Source organism: Anguilla rostrata, chromosome 4 (assembly GCF_018555375.3).
Source record: "Anguilla rostrata isolate EN2019 chromosome 4, ASM1855537v3, whole genome shotgun sequence".
Taxonomy (NCBI): Eukaryota; Metazoa; Chordata; class Actinopteri; order Anguilliformes; family Anguillidae; genus Anguilla; species Anguilla rostrata.
Genome location: NC_057936.1, coordinates 1,544,304 through 1,558,627, shown reverse-complemented (window position 1 = coordinate 1,558,627; position 14,324 = coordinate 1,544,304). Strand labels below are relative to the sequence as shown.

At 55.9% G+C, this 14,324-nt stretch overlaps 1 protein-coding gene across 4 annotated transcripts in view; it reads left to right on the top strand.

The window, feature by feature from the left end:
* The window catches only part of ect2 (epithelial cell transforming 2), a 34,810-nt gene extending 20,728 nt beyond the window's left edge, over positions 1-14,082 (top strand). For 2 of the 4 annotated variants that reach the window (XM_064329971.1, XM_064329970.1), the window contains 7 exons: positions 29-148; positions 1,604-1,742; positions 5,133-5,287; positions 5,730-5,837; positions 6,601-6,741; positions 9,703-9,985; positions 13,127-14,082. In XM_064329971.1, coding sequence (XP_064186041.1) covers positions 29-148; positions 1,604-1,742; positions 5,133-5,287; positions 5,730-5,837; positions 6,601-6,741; positions 9,703-9,972 — 933 coding nt within the window. In that variant the 3' untranslated portion in view covers positions 9,973-9,985; positions 13,127-14,082. The remainder of the gene's footprint in view (positions 1-28; positions 149-1,603; positions 1,743-5,132; positions 5,288-5,729; positions 5,838-6,600; positions 6,742-9,702; positions 9,986-13,126) is intronic. The other 2 variants (XM_064329973.1, XM_064329972.1) reach the window with 1 other exon arrangement.
* Positions 14,083-14,324: the final 242 nt, after the last annotated feature.

The following is a 14,324-nucleotide window of genomic DNA, read 5'->3' as shown; positions in this document are numbered from 1 at the left end:
TCGTCGTCCTCCTCTTCCTCGTCCGCAGGCCAATCTGCTGTCCTCACACCGCAGCCTGGTCCACCGCGTGGAGACCATCGCCCTGGGAGACAAGCCATGTGACCGCGGCGAGCACGTCACCCTCTTCCTCTTCAACGATTGCCTGGAGGTTAGCCCTGACCCCGCCCCTAAACCATGGCCCCGCCCCCAAACCTTAGAGTCCAGAGTCCTGGGAATGCGGATACTTCAAAAACACAGCTATGGGCAATGGGCTGGTGTACACACACACACAGACACATACACACACACACACACACACACTCACGCACACACACACACACACATTCACACACACACACTCACACACACGCACAGACACGCACGCACGCGCACACACACAGACACACACACTCACACACACGCACATTCACACACACACACACACACACACATAGTTGTGGGCTGGTACAGACACTGGGTTGTAGCAGCTGTGTAGGGCAGTGAGACGTCTTGAGGAAAGATTCTCTTTAAGGGGGCATTTCTGTGTCTGCAGACGATACCCAGAGCTCAGCAGCTCTATTGGGCTGCTCTATGAGACACTGCTCCTAATAGTTGACCCAATTACTCCTGATAATGCCCTCCGCTCGTGGCTCCTGCAGACAGCACGCTGAAGTGCGCTGCGTTTATTCAGCAGTGGCTTACAGTGTGACAGAAACGTGAGCGCGTTCTCCAGATTAGGACTCAGTAATGCCCGCCCTGGCGGACAGCGTTACGCAGTGTTACTGGTGGAGCAGCACTAAAGCACACAAGTGCAAATGAGCTTTTCTGAGCAGGAACAAAAATGAAAAAGACCTGGATGCTCAGTGCAGCCCCGAGAAGAACAATGTAAAACAAAATAATATATTATTACCTGAACTAGTACAGAAAGTATGAGAATGGGGGGTGGGGGGGGGTGTGGGGAGGTTGGTCAGACAGACCAGGATTTCCATGTCTGGTACCCACAGGTGTTTTGACCATGCATTGGGGAGAGATCTGGACGGGCTCAGACCCTTTGAAGTTGACTTTCTAGCCTTGTTTTGCTGGTTCTGTATAGACCTCCCCCCCCCCCCCTTTCTGGACGTCTCTGTGTCCGATGCAGGAGCGCAGGCTGGTCTGCGCAGGCTGGTCTGCGCGGCGCGGGCCGGGTTGGCGGTGTGCATTATTCATGCGCGCGCGGTCCATCGCTGCTGACTCCGCTCCTCACCCGCTAACTCACTAGCGCCGCGGCGCAGCGTAATGAAGCTAGCGCCGCTCGAACCCGAGCCCCGCTCGCATTCCGCCCTGTCAGAGCCCCCCGTCCCGCTCCGGAGCAGGGGGAGCAGCAGCGCCTGCACTCCTCAATTATTAACGGGTTTGACTCCATGTTCTGTGTTCCTGTCTCCACCCCCCGTCTCTCTGACGGGGCCCAGGCACGGGGCCCAGGCACGGGGCCCAGGCACGGGGCCGTTAAGGGGCTGCTAACGAGGGGCTCGTTTAGCTTCATTAACGACTCATTGATCGTCTCTGCTTAATGGAGCCCCTCCTGCACGGTGGGGGGGTTTAGGCACGATGGTAAACCCCCCCCCTCCCGCTCTCTGTGTTCCAGATCGCCAGGAAGAGGCACAAGGTGATGAGCACCTTTAAGAGCCCCCAGGCTCAGGCTCGCCCCCCCGCCCAGCTCAAACACATCACCCTCATGCCCCTGTCCCAGATCAGGAGGGTGCTGGACCTGCGGGACACTGAAGGTAAACCCGCCGCCCCCCCCCCCACGCGCACACACACGCTCACTGTCTCACACACGCATGCACTCTGTGTTTGAGAGTTTGAAAGTTTGTGTGTGAGAGTGAGTGTCTAGGGGTGTGTGTGTGTGTGTGTGTTTGAGAGAGAGTGTGTGAAAGTGAGTGTCTATGGGTGTGTGTGCATGTGTGAGAGAGTGTGAGTGTGTATACAGCTGATGTGCTGGAAAGCTTTACTTTGTTTTCTTCACAAACAGTTTGAGTTCAGCGATCGCTAAAATAAACTCACCAAGCAGAGTTTGTCAGGGGGAAATGCAAGTCTTACGTTCACTTCTGAGTCAAAGGACAAATGTTGACTGGCTGCAGGCCAAGCAGCACAGACGCACACAAACACTGTCGCTGATCGTATGCACAGACACTGTCGCTGATCGTACGCACAGACACTGTCGCTGATCGTACGCACAGACACTGTCGCTGATCATACGCACAGACACTGTCGCTGATCATACGCACAGACACTGTCGCTGATCATACGCACAGACACTGTCGCTGATCATACGCACAGACTGCGACACAGACAGAGCGTCAGAAGTGCTGCCCTGTTTCTGAGCTCAGAGACACGGCGGTGTCTTCACGCAGACGAGCAGCTGCTTAGTGACTCTGTCACATTCATCGGGTTTAGCAGTCTGGCCTGGGAAAGGGTCTGGGCTGCGGTTAGCGGTCTGGCCTGAATTAAGAGGGGGACGTTTTTATTCCCGAAGTGTCGCTGGATATACATCAGACTTATTGACTCCATCTGAAAATATGCTCTGCTTTTACAAAGTGCTTTTTGCTATTCAAAGCCCGCTTTTTATTACTTGAAGCCAGTGGTACAGACTCCATTATTTAAAAGTTGAATTTGAGATTAATTTAATGGTGTGGGTAAAGCTGCGGTATTAAATAACCTTGAAATGAAGATTCTGCTGGGCGGGGCGGTCTGGAGGGACCGTACTGAGACAGGGGACAGATTCTGCTGGGCGGGGCGGTCTGGAGGGACGGTACTGAGACAGGGGACTGATTCTGCTGGGCGGGGCGGTCTGGAGGGACCGTACTGAGACACAGGACAGATTCTGCTGGGCGGGGTGGTCTGGAGGGACCGTACTAAGACAGGGGACAGACTCTGCTGGGCGGGGAGGTCTGGAGGGACGGTACTGAGACAGGGGACAGATTCTGCTGGGCGGGGCGGTCTGGAGGGACGGTACTGAGACAGGGGACAGATTCTGCTGGGCGGGGCGGTCTAGAGGGACGGTACTGAGACAGGGGACAGATTCTGCTGGGCGGGGCGGTCTGGGGGGACGGTACTGAGCCAGGGGACAGATTCTGCTGGGCGGGGCGGTCTGGAGGGACCGTACTGAGACAGGGGACAGATTCTGCTGGGTGGGGCGGTCTGGAGGGACCGTACTGAGACAGGGGACAGACTCTGCTGGGCGGGGCGGTCTGGAGGGACCGTACTGAGACAGGGGACAGATTCTGCTGGGCGGGGCGGTCTGGAGGGACCGTACTGAGACAGGGGACAGATTCTGCTGGGCGGGGCGGTCTGGGGGGACCGTACTGAGCCAGGGGACAGATTCTGCTGGGCGGGGCGGTCTGGGGGGACCGTACTGAGCCAGGGACAGATTCTGCTGGGCGGGGCGGTCTGGAGGGACGGTACTGAGACAGGGGACAGATTCTGCTGGGCGGGGCGGTCTGGAGGGACCGTACTGAGACAGGGGACAGATTCTGCTGGGCGGGGCGGTCTGGAGGGACCGTACTGAGACAGGAGACAGATTCTGCGGGGCGGGGCGGTCTGGAGGGACCGTACTGAGACAGGGGACAGATTCTGCTGGGCGGGCGGTCTGGAGGGACGGTACTGAGACAGGGGACTGATTCTGCTGGGGGGGGCGGTCTGGAGGGACCGTACTGAGACACAGGACAGATTCTGCTGGGCGGGGTGGTCTGGAGGGACCGTACTGAGCCAGGGGACAGATTCTGCTGGGCGGGGCGGTCTGGAGGGACCGTACTGAGACAGGGGACAGATTCTGCTGGGCGGGGCGGTCTGGAGGGACCGTACTGAGACAGGGGACAGATTCTGCTGGGCGGGGCGGTCTGGAGGGACGGTACTGAGACAGGGGACAGATTCTGCTGGGGCGGGGCGGTCTGGAGGGACGGTACTGAGACAGGGGACAGACTCTGGCTGGGCGGGTTGGGGCGGTCTGGAGGGACCGTACTGAGACAGGGGACAGATTCTGCTGGGCGGGGCGGTCTGGAGGGACCGTACTGAGACAGGGGACAGACTCTGCTGGGCGGGGCGGTCTGGAGGGACCGTATTGAGACAGGGGACAGACTCTGCTGGGCGGGGCGGTCTGGAGGGACCGTACTGAGACAGGGGACAGATTCTGCTGGGCGGGGAGGTCTGGGGGGACGGTACTGAGACAGGGGACAGATTCTGCTGGGCGGTGGCGGGTCTGGGGGGGACGGTCTGACTGAGCCAGGGGACAGATTCTGCTGGGCGGGGCGGTCTGGAGGGACGTACTGAGACAGGGGACAGATTCTGCTGGGCGGGCGGTCTGGAGGGACCGTACTGAGACAGGGGACAGATTCTGCTGGGTGGGGCGGTCTGGAGGGACCGTACTGAGACAGGGGACAGATTCTGCTGGGCGGGGCGCCGTCTGGAGGGACAGATTCTGCTGGGTGGGGCGGTCTGGAGGGACCGTACTGAGACAGGGACAGATTCTGCTGGGCGGGGCGGTCTGGAGGGACCGTACTGAGACAGGGGACAGATTCTGCTGGGTGGGCGGTCTGGAGGGACCGTACTGAGACAGGGACAGATTCTGCTGGGTGGGGCGGTCTGGAGGGACCGTACTGAGACAGGGGACAGATTCTGCTGGGCGGGGCGGTCTGGAGGGACCGTACTGAGACAGGGGACAGATTCTGCTGGGCGGGGCGGTCTGGAGGGACCGTACTGAGACAGGGGACAGATTCTGCTGGGTGGGGCGGTCTGGAGGGACCGTACTGAGACAGGGGACAGATTCTGCTGGGTGGGGCGGTCTGGAGGGACCGTACTGAGACACGGGACAGACTCTGCTGGGTGGGGCGGTCTGGAGGGACGGTACTGAGACACTAACCCCGTGTGTGTGTGCGCGTGTCTAACCCTGTGTGTGTGTCGAGCGCAGACTGCAGGAACGCGTTCGCGCTGGTGGTGCGTGTGTGTGTGCGTGCACGTCTCTAACCCCGTGTGTGTGTGCATGTGTGTGCGCGTCTCTAACCCCGTGCGTTTGTGTGTGTGTCGAGCGCAGACTGCAGGAACGCCTTCGCGCTGGTGGTGCGCGTGTGTGTGTGCGCGCGCGTCTCTAACCCCGTGTGTGTGTGTGTCGAGCGCAGACTGCAGGAACGCCTTCGCGCTGGTGGTGCACCCCCCCACCGAGCAGGAGAACCTGCTCTTCAGCTTCCAGCTGGTGGCCGAGGACGCCGGCAAGGCCGCCTGGCTGAAGACGCTGTGCCGGCACGTGGCCGACACCATCTGCAAGGCCGACGCGGTGAGCGGCCCGCGTTCCCACGGCGACGCCCGGAACGCCACTTCCCCTTAACGTAACGGAGAACACTGAAGCATGCTGGAACTTGAAGTTTTCTGTAGGAACTCATGCAGTTATATTTTGAAACTAATCTGGTATTTGAATGCACAAACAAGCAAGAACCTAAGAATACTTACTGAGGAGAGCAGGCCATTCAGCCCATCTAGAACATAAGAACATAAGAAAACACAATGAAGGAAAACAGGCTATTCAGCCGTGTACTGGGTAGGATTAGCCACAAGGTGGCGATGTGCACCTCTCTTGACTCCTAATTGATTTGCTTGTCTGAATAGAAATGGGGCTCTGGCTGCTTGTGTGGAGAGGGAGCTCCACACTGCAGTTCAGCTGAAGTCCTCTGAGCTCACGTGTGTGTGTGCGTGTGTGCGTGTGCGCGTGTGTGACACAGGAGGAACTGATTCAGTGCACTGATCCCGAGTCCGTCCACGTCAGCACCAAGGACATGGAGAGCACGCTCAGCCGAGCGTCCCGCGTCATCAAAAAGACCTCCAAAAAGGTACGAGTCCGCCACACACCGCCAAACCCCCGAGTGAGTGAGTGAGTGAGGATGTTGGAGTGGTGAGTGAATGAGTGAATGAGTGAGGATGTTGGAGCTGAGTGAGTGAATGAGTGAGTAAGTGAGGATGTTGGAGCTGAGTGAGTGAGTGAGGATGTTGGAGCTGAGTGAGTGAGTGAGGATGTTGGAGCTGAGTGAGTGAATGAGTGAGTAAGTGAGGATGTTGGAGCTGAGTGAGTGAATGAGTGAGTGAGTAAGTGAGGATGTTGGAGCTGAGTGAGTGAGTGAGGATGTTGGAGCTGAGTGAGTGAGGATGTTGGAGCTGAGTGAGTGAGTGAGTGAGTGAGGATGTTGGAGCTGAGTGAGTGAGTGAGGATGTTGGAGCTGAGTGAGTGAGTGAGGATGTTGGAGCTGAGTGAGTGAGTGAGTGAGTGAGTGAGTGAGTGAGGATGTTGGAGCTGAGTGAGTAGTGAGTGAGTGAGGATGTTGGAGCTGAGTGAGTAGTGAGTGAGTGAGGATGTTGGAGCTGAGTGAGTAGTGAGTGAGTGAGGATGTTGGAGCTGAGTGAGAGTAGAGTGAGGATGTTGGGTGAGGAGTGGAGTGAGTGAGGATGTTGGAGCTAGTGAGTGAGATGAGGATTTGAGTGAGTGAGGATGTGTGGAGGAGTGGAGTGAGTGAGTGAGTGAGGATGTTGGAGCTGAGTGAGTGAGTGAGGATGTTGGAGCTGAGTGAGTGAGTGAGCATCTCCTCTCTCTCTCTGCAGGTCACGCGGGCGTTCTCCTTCACTAAGACGCCCAAGCGGGTGATCCAGAGGGCCTTCATGGCCAGCAGCACCCCCGACGACAAGAGCCCCGGCCCCGGGTCCGAGAGCCGCGCCCGCCTGGGCAGCTCCGCCACGCTGTCGGTAAGCCCCGCCCACCCCTGAGAGCAGGGCTCCCCAAAACCAGGTCCAGAGGACCACAGGGTCTGCTGGGGTCCCCAAAATCAGATCCTGAGAACCCCGGGGTCTGCTGGGGTCCCCAAAACCAGGTCCAGAGGACCACAGGGTCTGCTGGGCTCCCCAAAACCAGGTCCAGAGAACCACGGGGTCTGCTGGGGTCCCCAAAATCAGGTCCCGAGATCCACAGGGTCTGCAGGGCTCCCCAAAATCAGGTTCTGAGAACCACAGGGTCTGCAGGGCTCCCCAAAACCAGGTCCAGAGAACCACAGGGTCTGCTGGGGTCCCCAAAACCAGGTTCTGAGAACCACAGGGTCTGCAGGGCTCCCTGAAATCAGGTCCTGAGAACCACAGGGTCTGCTGGGGTCCCCAAAACCAGGGATAAAACCACAGGGTCTGCTGGGGACCCCAAAACCAGGGATAAAACCACAGGGTCTGCTGGGGACTCCAAAACCAGGGATAGAACCACAGGGTCTACTGGGGTCCCCATTTTCTTCTGTGGTCGGTTTTAAAATGATTAGTGGCTGCTCGCACAGTGATTCAACTGACTTTTTTGTGAATGTTTCTTTGTCACACAGGAACCAATCAAATCACAGGAAGTGATCTAAAGCTGCATTAGTGATGTTGGAATATCAGCTGAAGTTCATACAAGCTGAACATTACGATTTACACGCAAGCGTGAGAATGTTTAAAAAGTCATTTTTAAAAAGTCAGTTTGTTGCCTTCCTGTGTGATGTCACAGCTGTCAGCCCTTTAGATGAGACTCATGAGCTATAACGATGTATAGTTGTCCCTGGTACAGTGATTCTGCTGGTGTGTCTCTGACATGCTACCTGGCTGACCTGACGAGCTGTTAGCTGATTGGTTAATCAGCAGCGCTGTCAGACCAGAAGTGTGAGAACGCGATGCGTGTCCAGCGTGCAGCAGACTGATTAGACTTTCATGTTGAGTTTGAATCCATGCGATGATTTGACAGCCTTTAATTTTTTTATTATCAGAAATGAAAAAGCAGAAAATGTTTTCAGAGCTGACGTGCGTGGGGGCGTGGGTTAATTAGTTAATTTTGCTCTGGATTTGGGGTGGAATACCTTTTTGTTTTGGCAGAAAGTTGATGTTTCTATTCCTCCTGCCAATTAAACGACAGAACAATCTGTTTCATTCGTCTGACTTTGACCTGCACTTCTGCAGTTACTATGGCGAAGGTGATGTGTGGTTACTATGGCGAAGGTGTTGTGTGGTTACTATGGCGAAGGTGATGTGTGGTTACTATGGCGAAGGTGATGTGTGGTTACTATGGCGAAGGTGATGTGTGGTTACTATGGCGAAGGTGATGTGTGGTTACTGTGGTGAAGGTGATGTGTGGTTACTATGGCGAAGGTGTTGTGTGGTTACTATGGCGAAGGTGATGTGTGGTTACTATGGCGATGGTGATGTGTGGTTACTATGGCGAAGGTGATGTGTGGTTACTATGGTGAAGGTGATGTGTTTTTGATTGAACCCAGTCTAATATCCTCTGGGTTTATTTTATAGTGAGTCTAGTCTGTGGGCTTTTAAGGGGTAATACCAGGCCCTGTTCCCTGTGTGAGGCCATTTTAAAACTCTTTGAAATAAGCCTTATATTAAATGTATTTCCTTTCCTGGAGTCTCCTGCTAATTTCTCTCTGCAGGAATGTGATTTTGGGGAAGCAGGAGCTTCTTGTGCTTGCAGGGAGAGGCCAGATCATCTTCTGGGGCGTCTGGGTTTGAAGTGCCCGTTCACCTGCCTTTTTCCTCTGAGTCTCAGCGAGATGCTGATGGTGTGGGCCCCGTACCTTTAGGAAGCAGGTTTTTATTTTTTAGGAACGGCGTAGGCTTTGTTCTTTGTGCTCTTCTGTTTACTTTCCCTAATTAAAAGGGAACAGACCCCGGGTGGGAAATATGTGCAGAACCTGTGAGGGTTTTGTTGAAAACCTGAAAACTGCCAATAAAAGTAATAAACGCCTCATGAAAACACACGTAGGAATGAACCGTGCTGTGGGCGTGGCTAACGGTCTCTCCTCCCTGCTGTGGGCGAGGCTAACGGTCTCTCTCCCTGCTGTGGGCGTGGCTAACCGTCTCTCCTCCCTGCTGTGGGCGGGGCTAACGGTCTCTCCCTGCTGTGGGCGTGGCTAACGGTCTCTCCCTGCTGTGGGCGTGGCTAACGGGCTCTCCTCACTGCTGTGGGCGTGGCTAACAGTCTCTTCTCCCTGCTGTGGGCGTGGCTAACCGTCTCTCCTCCCTGCTGTGGGCGGGGCTAACGGTCTCTCCCTGCTGTGGGCGTGGCTAACGGTGCCTCCTCCCTGTTGTGGGCGTGGCTAACGGTCTCTCCCTCCCTGCTGTGGGTGTGGCTAACGGTCTCTCCTCCCTGCTGTGGGCGGGGCTAACGGTCTCTCTTCCCTGCTGTGGGCGAGGCTAACGGTCTCTCTCTCCCTGCTGTGGGCGTGGCTAACGGTCTCTCCTCCCTCGTGTAGGCGTGGCTAACGGTCCTCTCCCTGCTGTGGGCGTGGCTAACGGTCTCTCCTCCCTGCTGTGGGCGTGGCTAACGGTCTCTCCTCCCTGCTGTGGGCGTGGCTAACGGTCTCTCCTCCCTGCTGTGGGCGTGGCTAACGGTCTCTCCTCCCTGCTGTGGGCGTGGCTAACGGTCTCTCCTCCCTGCTGTGGGTGTGGCTAACGTCCTCTTCCTCCCTGCTGTGGGCGGGCTAACGTCTCTCCTCCCTGCTGTGGGCGTGGCTAACGGTCTCTCCTCCCTGTGCGTGGCTAGGTCCTCCTCCTCGTGGCGTGAGCTCGTACGTGGCTCTCCGCCTCCCTGCTGTGGGCGTGGCTAACGGTCTCTCCTCCCTGCTGTGGGCGTGGCTAACGGTCTCTCCTCCCTGCTGTGGGCGTGGCTAACGGTCTCTCCTCTCTGCTTAGATGCCTCGCTCCACCTCTACGTTCAGCATCAATAACTCCGGCAAGAGCGCGGTCGTGCAGCGGTCCAACTCCTTCGACCCCGCCCCCCGCCCGCGGGTGCCCGTCTGCATCCGCGCCCCCAGCAGCCCCGACAGAGCCCCCTGTAGCTCCGCCCAGGCCGCTGCTCCAGCCCCGCCCACTGTCACCCTAGCCCCTCCTCCCAGGGCCTGCCAGGATCCCGTCCCGTCTGCAGAGCTCCGAAAGGCCCCCCGCAGGGAGACCCTCCTGTAGCCTCTGCGTCCATGTGAGCCCCAGTACCCCCACCCCCAAACCTGCACCCTACCCTACCCCCTACCCCCAAACCTGCACCCTACCCCCTAACCTGCATTCTACCCTACTCCCACCCCAACCCCCTACCCCCAAACCTGCACCCTACCCTACTCCCACCCCAACCCCTACCCCCTACCCCCAAACCTGCACCCTACCCTACCCCCTACCCGACCCCCCAACCCCCTACCCTACCCCCACCCCAACCCCTACCCCCAAACCTGCACCCTACCCTCCCCAAACCCACACCCCTACCCTACCCTACCCCCACCCGACTCCACCCCACCCCACCCTACCCACCCTCCAACCTACCCCCCACCTCACTGTATTATGGTGGCACTCACTTAACCACTCATCCATGTGCTCACTCACTCACTCACTCACTCACTGGGAGCTTCAGAGACGATCCACCCCTCGTTCCTGCCACCCCTGCAATACTTCTTCGAAATCTTTAAAGAACTCTGTGGTGAAATGCTGGGAATCCTCTTGAGCGTTGAGCACTGATTCACTTCATCTGGCCTAATTACTCTGGGGATTAAGAGTCAACCACAGACCAAAAAAAACATCCTAGAGCTGCTCGCTGGTAAATTATGTGCGGACGGTGATTTAGTCATTTTGCTGGATCATGGGTGTGTGGCGGGTGCTGTGGGTGTGTTAGTGTGGTGGCTGTGTTGTTGTGTGCTTGGTGTGTGTGCCTGTGTGTTGGTGGAGGTGTGTGTGTGGCTGTGTGGGTGTGTGTGCCTTGTGGGGTGTGTGTGTGCGCTGTGTGGGGTGTGTTTGGGCTGGAGGTGTGTGTGTGTGTGCTGTGTGGGGTGTGTTTGGGTGGATGTGTGTGTGTGTGCTGTGGGGTGTGTGTGTGTGCTGTGTGGGGTGTGTGTGTGGGCTGGAGGTGTGTGTGTGTGCGCTGTGTGGGGTGTGTGTGTGGGCTGGAGGTGTGTGTGTGTGTGCTTTGTGGGGTGTGTGTGTGGGCTGGAGGTGTGTGTGTGTGTGCTGTGGGGTGTGTGTGGGGTGTGTTTGGGCTGGAGGTGTGTGTGTGTGCGTGCTTTGTGGGCTGTGTGTGGGCTGGAGGTGTGTGTGTGTGTGTGCTGTGTGGGGTGTGTGTGTGGGCTGGAGGTGTGTGTGTGCGTGCTGTGTGTGCTGTGTGTGCTGTGTGGGTGGGGTGTGTGTGTGTGCGTGCTGTGTGGGGTGTGTTTGGGCTGGAGGTGTGTGTGTGCGTGCTGTGTGGGGTGTGTGTGCGTGCTGTGTGGGGTGTGTTTGGGCTGGAGGTGTGTGTGTGCGTGTGCTGTGGGGTGTGTGTGTGCTGTGTGGGGTGTGTGTGCGTGCTGTGTGGGGTGTGTTTGGGCTGGAGGTGTGTGGGGTGTGTGTGCGTGCTGTGTGGGGTGTGTTTGGGCTGGAGGTGTGTGGGGTGTGTGTGCGTGCTGTGTGGGGTGTGTTTGGGCTGGAGGTGTGTGTGTGTGTGCTGTGTGGGGTGTGTGTGCGTGCTGTGTGTGTGTGTTGTGTGGGCTGGAGGTGTGTGTGTGCGCTGGAGGTGTGTGTGTGCGTGCTGTGTGGGCTGGAGGTGTGTGTGTGCGCTGTGTGGGGTGTGTGTGGGCTGGAGGTGTGTGTGTGTGTGGGCTGGAGGTGTGTGTGTGTGCGCTGTGTGGGGTGTGTATGTGCTGTGGGGTGTGTGTGGGCTGGAGGTGTGTGTGTGCGCTGTGTGGGGTGTGTGTGTGGGCTGGAGGTGTGTGTGTCCCCGCTGTAGAGGGCTTTAAGCTGAGACACTGGGACTCAGAGTGGGGGGGGGGGGGGCCTGTGTACAATGCGCACAGCGTTTAGGTGCGGCTGGCCTGGAACGGTGAAAGGTTTCAGTGTTTTTACAACATTTCTGACACTCCTCTTCTCATGTGGTCGCCGGGGTGTGATTGGAGAGGTAATGCATCGCACCCAACGTCAGCAGACAACGCTCTGCACCAGACACTCAACACTGAGTCTCAGCTTCTCAACACACCACCAGCACTCTGCAGCCAGACACTCAACACTGAGTCTCAGCTTCTCAACACACCACCAGCACTCTGCAGCCAGACACTCAACACTGAGTCTCAGCTTCTCAACACACCACCAGCACTGTGCAGCCAGACACTCAACACTGAGTCTCAGCTTCTCAACACACCACCAGCACTGTGCAGCCAGACACTCAACACTGAGTCTCAGCTTCTCAACACACCACCAGCACTCTGCAGCCAGACACTCAACACTGAGTCTCAGCTTCTCAACACACCACCAGCACTCTGCAGCCAGACACTCAACACTGAGTCTCAGCTTCTCAACACACCACCAGCACTCTGCAGCCAGACACTCAGCACTGCAGAGTCTGAGATTCTAAAAGTCTGGGGAATTTTCCTGTACGTTGAACACGGCCCCTGGCCCTGGTGGTGGGTACCTTGGTGTAGGATTGCGTTTGTTGCGCCCCCTGCTGTTCTGCCGGGGCGTTCACACAGAAGGAGCACGGCGGTGTGGTGTGTGTGTGTGTGTGTGTGGTTCTCACCGTGCCGTTCGGTGGTGCCTGTTTCAGCGGTGTGTGTGTGTGGTGGTAACGAGCCCGGTTTGAGCTGTCCCTCTGCCCCCACCACCCCCCCCTCCCCCCCCGAGGGCGAGGGGGGGCTGTGAGGCAGCGTTTGGGTCTGGAGCCCCTTGTGCCGTTTAGAGACACCCGCTGTCCCGCCCACACCATGTTCCTCCAGGAGCGCCCGGTCACAGCCACAAAACCGCCAAAACAGGTCACCCAAACGTGCCTCTCTAACCCAGGGCTAACCAGCCTGCCCCAGGGCTACCGTCCTGTAGGTTTACACTCCAGCCCTAACAGAGCACAACTCATTCAACAGCTGGAGATGTGCATTGAGCTGCTGATGAGGACAGTCAGGTGTGCCAGATTAGGGTTGGAGGGAAACCCTGCAGGATGAGGATGGTAGACGTGCAGGAGCAGGGCTGGAGGAAAACCCTGCAGGATGGTAGACGTGCAGGAGCAGGCTGGTTACCTGTGCTAACGGTTCTCACTGCTCTAACAGGAGACACTGTGGGTCTGCGGGCGAGCCGGCCTCCTCTGGGTGGGCTCTTACACTCTCACCTTTCTGTCCTCCAGGCTGTCCATTCTCCATCCATGGTCAACCTGCCGTCCATGTTCGAGAGGAAGTACCACACGTTCAGCAGGTCAACCACTCATCTCATATGACGGACCAACAACGAACCGGTCGAAGCTAAGCACCCTTCATCCCTGGCTGGGAGTATCGCTATCGCTAACCTGTGCAATGGTACTGATCGCAATCCTGTCCTGTAAGTCTTCAATTAGCAAAAATTTGGGCTGATGTTGTCGAATTTGAAAAATGAAGGATACCGTGTTTTTATATATATATATATATATGTCATATATATTTGTTCTGTCTCTTTCTTTCTTGCACAGTACATTCACTGACACTTAGAAGTGCTGTTTCCTTGTCATTTTTTTCTCCATCAAAGGACAGATTTATTTTCACTAAATAATTAACAGTTAGAAGTATATCTATATATTTTATGGAAACAAGCCAGCCTTTTCTTTAACATAGCGCACAGAATGCCCAGCTTTTATAAAGCTCATGAATATTAACTTTTAAAACCGCAGATCAGGAGGAGTTAGAAAGGTAGGAGTCGGTTACAGTTTTAAGCAGTTGATTAGTTTTATAGTTGGGGGGCGGGGGCGGGGGGGGGGGGGGCATATATTAATGTTCCAGTGTCTCCGTTGTCAACAGTATTTATATGTAAATATGTTTTCTTTTTTCCCCTGAAGTGTCATACTTTGACTACCATTGTCAATCATTTTTTAAGTTTAGTTTTGTCTTTAAACACATGCTCTGAATCAAAGGCACTTATGCATCTTTTATGTATGATTATACTGTTTTTAAATAAATGTCATAGTTTTTGTATTGTAGTCAGCCATTTGCAGCTTGTCTTTGCAAACAAGATGGAAAAATAAGCACTACGTATGTTGAATTATTCTGTTTGACTGATTCTAAACATTTGTTGAAACTGACAATTTACTCTTCAATAAAAGGGAAAAAAGCAGGGTCCTTTCCTGGGGGGCATTTTTGTTTTTTCCTCTGTAAAGGGGCTCACTCCGTGTGAAATTTGGGGTGCTCCTGATAACAGCCCCCCGTTTTCCAGCCAGCCGGAGGTCAAAGCTCCATTTTCCTTTATTTTTATTTATTTATTTTTTCTTTTTTTTTTGCAGCTGGTTTCTCTGCTGAGAGAGTCTGTCCTCTGCTTTTCTCTGTCCTCCTCGTTTAGACATGTTGGCTTGGAGCAGT